Source organism: Orycteropus afer, unplaced genomic scaffold (genome assembly GCF_000298275.1).
Source record: "Orycteropus afer afer isolate SDZICR_OR568_19922 unplaced genomic scaffold, OryAfe1.0 scaffold00047, whole genome shotgun sequence".
NCBI lineage: Eukaryota > Metazoa > Chordata > Mammalia > Tubulidentata > Orycteropodidae > Orycteropus > Orycteropus afer.
Window position 1 is genome coordinate 506326 of NW_006921634.1, and position 4125 is coordinate 510450.

General features: G+C 43.7%; 1 protein-coding gene across 1 annotated transcript in view; it reads right to left on the reverse strand.

Moving 5' to 3' along the window:
• NOX4 (NADPH oxidase 4) overlaps nt 1-3556 on the reverse strand; it is a 236498-nt gene extending 232942 nt beyond the window's left edge. Inside the window, exons 1-2 of the mRNA XM_007938086.1 lie at nt 3500-3556; nt 2768-2863 (exon numbers count right to left, since the gene is read on the reverse strand). Coding sequence (XP_007936277.1) covers nt 2768-2863; nt 3500-3556 — 153 coding nt within the window. The remainder of the gene's footprint in view (nt 1-2767; nt 2864-3499) is intronic.
• Nucleotides 3557-4125: the final 569 nt, after the last annotated feature.

The window sequence follows — 4125 nt, forward strand, 5'->3', positions numbered from 1 at the left end:
GTGCAGTGCCTAAAGTATTTAACTGCTAACCAAAAGGATGGCAGTTCAAACCCACCAGCCACTCTGATGGCAGTGGGTTTGGTTTTTCTTTTTTTGGTGTGTGTGTAAAACCAAAAACCAAACCCACTCATAGCGACCTTCATTGGGTTTCCGAGGCAGTAACTCTTTATGGAAGTAGATTGTCCAGTCTTCCTTCTGCAGAGGGGCTGATGGGTTTGAACTGTCAACCTTCTGGTTAGTAGTCAAATGCCTTAGGCACTAGGCTACCAGAGCTCTTTGCACACATACACACACACACACACACATTCACAGGCATTATTCTAGATTACACTATGTTACAAAGCTGAAATCCAAAGTCCAGTTGAAGCTTTCATAGCTATCTATTCTTAGAATTTATACTAACACATATATCTCCTGGTCAAGAACAAAATTTACCATCATAGCTCTCAAGAGTTTGTTCCAAGTTGTTCACCAAGTTATGCAGTAAGTCAGAAAAATCTCCCACTGAAAAACCTCATGTTAGTTCACACCTGAGAGGAATTTCTATGAAGTAAAATAAAAATAGTAGTCCAGCAAACTTAATGTGTTTATTATAGAAAATTTTCTTCTTTATTGAATTATAATTAATTTCTTGGTTGTTCCTTTTTATTGAAAGCAACCTGAGGGCAGACAAAAGCTCTCTACTCTTTATGTGCCCATTTGCCAAGCTTAGGTGTTTATTACAGTTTGCTATATAATTAGATACCGCATGGTTTAAAATTAGGAAAGGCATATGTAAGGTTTGTATCTTTTCACCATACTTATTCAATCTGAATTTAAGAAAAAAGAAAACCTCACTGTTGTTGAGTCAATTAGACTCATAGTGACCCCTTCTTGGGCTTCTGAGGCAGTATCTCTATGAAAGTAGATTGCCTAACCTTCTTTCCGAGGAGCGGCTGGTGGGTTTCAACCACCAACCTTCTGGTTAGCACTCAGATGCCTTAGGCACTACTCCACCAAATGGTGAGCAAATATTCCAAGTAGCTGGACCATATGAAGAAGAACATGGCATCAGGACTGGAGGAACATTCATTAATAACCTGTGATATGCAGGTGACACAACTTTGCTTACAGAAAGCACCTGAAGCACTTACTAATGAAAATCATGGAAGCAGCAATCAAGAAACCAAATGAAATAATGTATTGGACAAATCTGCTGCAAAAGACCCCTTTAAAATGTTAAAAAGCAAAGATGTCACCTTGAGGATTAAGGTGCACCTGATTTAAACCATGGTATTTTTAATCACCTCATTTGCGTGCAAAAGCTGGGCAACGAATAAGGAAGACCAAAGAAGAATCAATGTCATTTGAGTTATTGTATTGGTGAAGAATATTGAATATACCATGGACTGCCAGAAGAACAAACAAATCTATCTTGAAAGAAGTACATCCAGACCGCTTCTCAGAAATGAGGATGGCAAGACTTCATCTCACACACTCTGCACATTTTATCAGAAGGGGCCAGTCCCTGGCAAAGGTCATCATGTTTGGTAAAGTAAAGGGTCAGTGAAAAAGAGGAAGACCCTCAATGAGATGCATTCACATAGTGGCTACAAGCATGGGCTCAAATATAGTAACAACTGTGATGATGGCAGAGGACCAGCCAGTGCTTAGTTCGGTTGTACATAGTGTGGCTATGAGTACGAACTGACCTGACAGCACCTAAAAACAATGACAGGTAGCTGGATGGAATGATGGACAGATGAATGAAACGAATGTTCAAATGAGTGTTCAAATTTGAGTTGCCAATATAATTATTTCAGTCTTTGAGGTAATTTCTTTCAACCCATTATCTAAAAACGTATATACTAAACTTGAAAAGTAACAACTCTGTGACTTATAGATAATAAAAATTAGTATTTTGTTGTATAAAATAAAGCAACAATTAATTAATTTAGCTGCTATTTGTTGCAAGTTTAACATGTGCTAAGTACTATGCCAGGCACTGACGTTTCAAGATGAATAAGGTCTGAACATGTAAAGCATGAAAGGGGTGGCTGATTCCACTGAATGTATCTGAGTCATTCATAACTTTAGTCATTAAACTATGAAGAACAAAGCAGTGCATCTCCTATTTAGAATGTCATCTCCCTGTACAAAGTAAGATGTCTTCAGTGATATTGTCTTCTGTCAAGGAGCCAAGTAGGAAGGTGATGGATGGAAAAATGAGATCAGAAACACCACAGAAGAAGCTAAGGAAGATTTTGTCAATAATAATAAAAATCAGAGAAACACTTTGCACAACATCATTGGACCAGCACACTGAGACCACAATCAGCCACTAACCTCAGGAAAAGTAGCTGAGAAATGCCTGGAAATGAGTAACTCCATTAGACAGAGACTTTGTGAGAACTGTCAGTAAAAGGAAACAGTGCAGAAATTCTCTGGACAAGCTCATTGGGTGGCTGTAAGTCTTGATAAACAAAAACTAAGTCTGTCATCAGTCCTCCTGGTGAAACAGAGCCTTCAGGGCACTGTGCAGCCACAAATAACGTTTCTCAGGTTTTACTAGCTGGTCTTGCAGGTTCATTCATTGTCATTGAGCAGATAATAGTTTTAGTTCTTAAATAAGGAGGTCTTTTTTACCTGGACAAATCAATCATTTTTTAGCCATGACCACTTTAGAGAACAAATGTGTCTTAATGAATGCAAAAACTGGTCAAAGTGTTTTGTACCAGTGTCTGCCTGCACTAAGTCCATTCCACCAATTCGCCCAAGTCCCACTTACCCCCAACATCTGGTGGAGGTAGTAATACTCAGGCCCTTGGTTATATTGCAGAAAAGTCTTCCAAAAAAGCAGGACATTCAGGGAGAGCCAGATGAGCTAAAACAATCAGACAAAGGGAGACAGAAAACAAAAGTAAACATTACCTGACAAATGGAAACCACGAATTAATTCACTGGACACCGCACTTTCCATGGAATTTCAGACAATCAGAACTTGGAGAAAGCAACCTTTCTCAATTACCCAGCAAGCTCAAAACCAGTCAGAGGAGGGCAGTAAAACTGACCTCACCTGTCCCTTGACCTGAGATTAAGCATTTGGGTTGCAAACCGGTCTCCTAAACGATCTACAGATCTCCCCTGCTGTATAACATGAGGCTAAGAAATTAGTGACATCTACCATGTCCCAAGTGTTATACGGTATTAAAACAATACATCAAAAATGCAATCCCGGACAAAAACTAAGGGGAAAAATCTATTTAAAGGGTTAAGAAAAAGCTGTGTTCACTTCCCACTTCCTCCACATCCGCTCTCCAACCAGTATGTAGGAAGGTTCACATACATTTGGAAAAAGGGGGATGGTTATGATCTCCAGGTATGGAAAGTTTTGTTAGTTCAAAATGTTCGAAATAGAGGCGAAACTTCCACTTCAGCTTCCCACCCGCGCACGCTCAGAGAACGAATCAAAATCGCTGCGCCAGAGACAAAAAGCTGAGACCCTTGCCCGCCATCCTACCAGGCAGAGATGTTTAACCCCTTCGTTGGCCAGCCAGCTCCTCCAGGACACAGCCATGCCGCCGGCCCCGCCGCGCTGCGCTCTCCGCCCGCCGGCCCGAAAAGGAGCGGGCGGCGGCCCCGGCAGCAGCTACAGTTGTGCGACCTGCAGGGGGAGGGGGTATGGGGGTAAACGGGGGGGAGGAGAACGGAGGAGGGGGGAACCGAGGGTCAAAGAGTGAGTGGAAGCCGGGAGGCCCGGCGCCGAGCCAGCTCGGGCTAGGGCTGCGCCCTGGGGCCGGTTCTTCCGGGCGCGTCAGCCGAGGCCCGCGCTGGGTCTGGGCTGACCACCCTGCAGACCCTGCTCGGCGAGCGCGCGTTCTTAGACCGCGCGGCCCCAGCTGCACGAGGCTGCACGGCAGGCCGGCCTCTTTGTCCCAGGGCGAGCCTGTTGTTGTGGCTGCTGCTGTTCAGGATGTCCTGGGCTAGGTACTAGGAGGTGTCCCCCGCAGCCCAGAGTTGGGTCTGCGCAACTCTGAAATACCGACAAAGATGTGGAGAGTGATACTCTTAATAAAAGTGGGTACCCTCGGCCTCCCCCTCGTACTCGCACATACTCCAAGTTCTTGTGGAGTGGTGGTTTTCCCT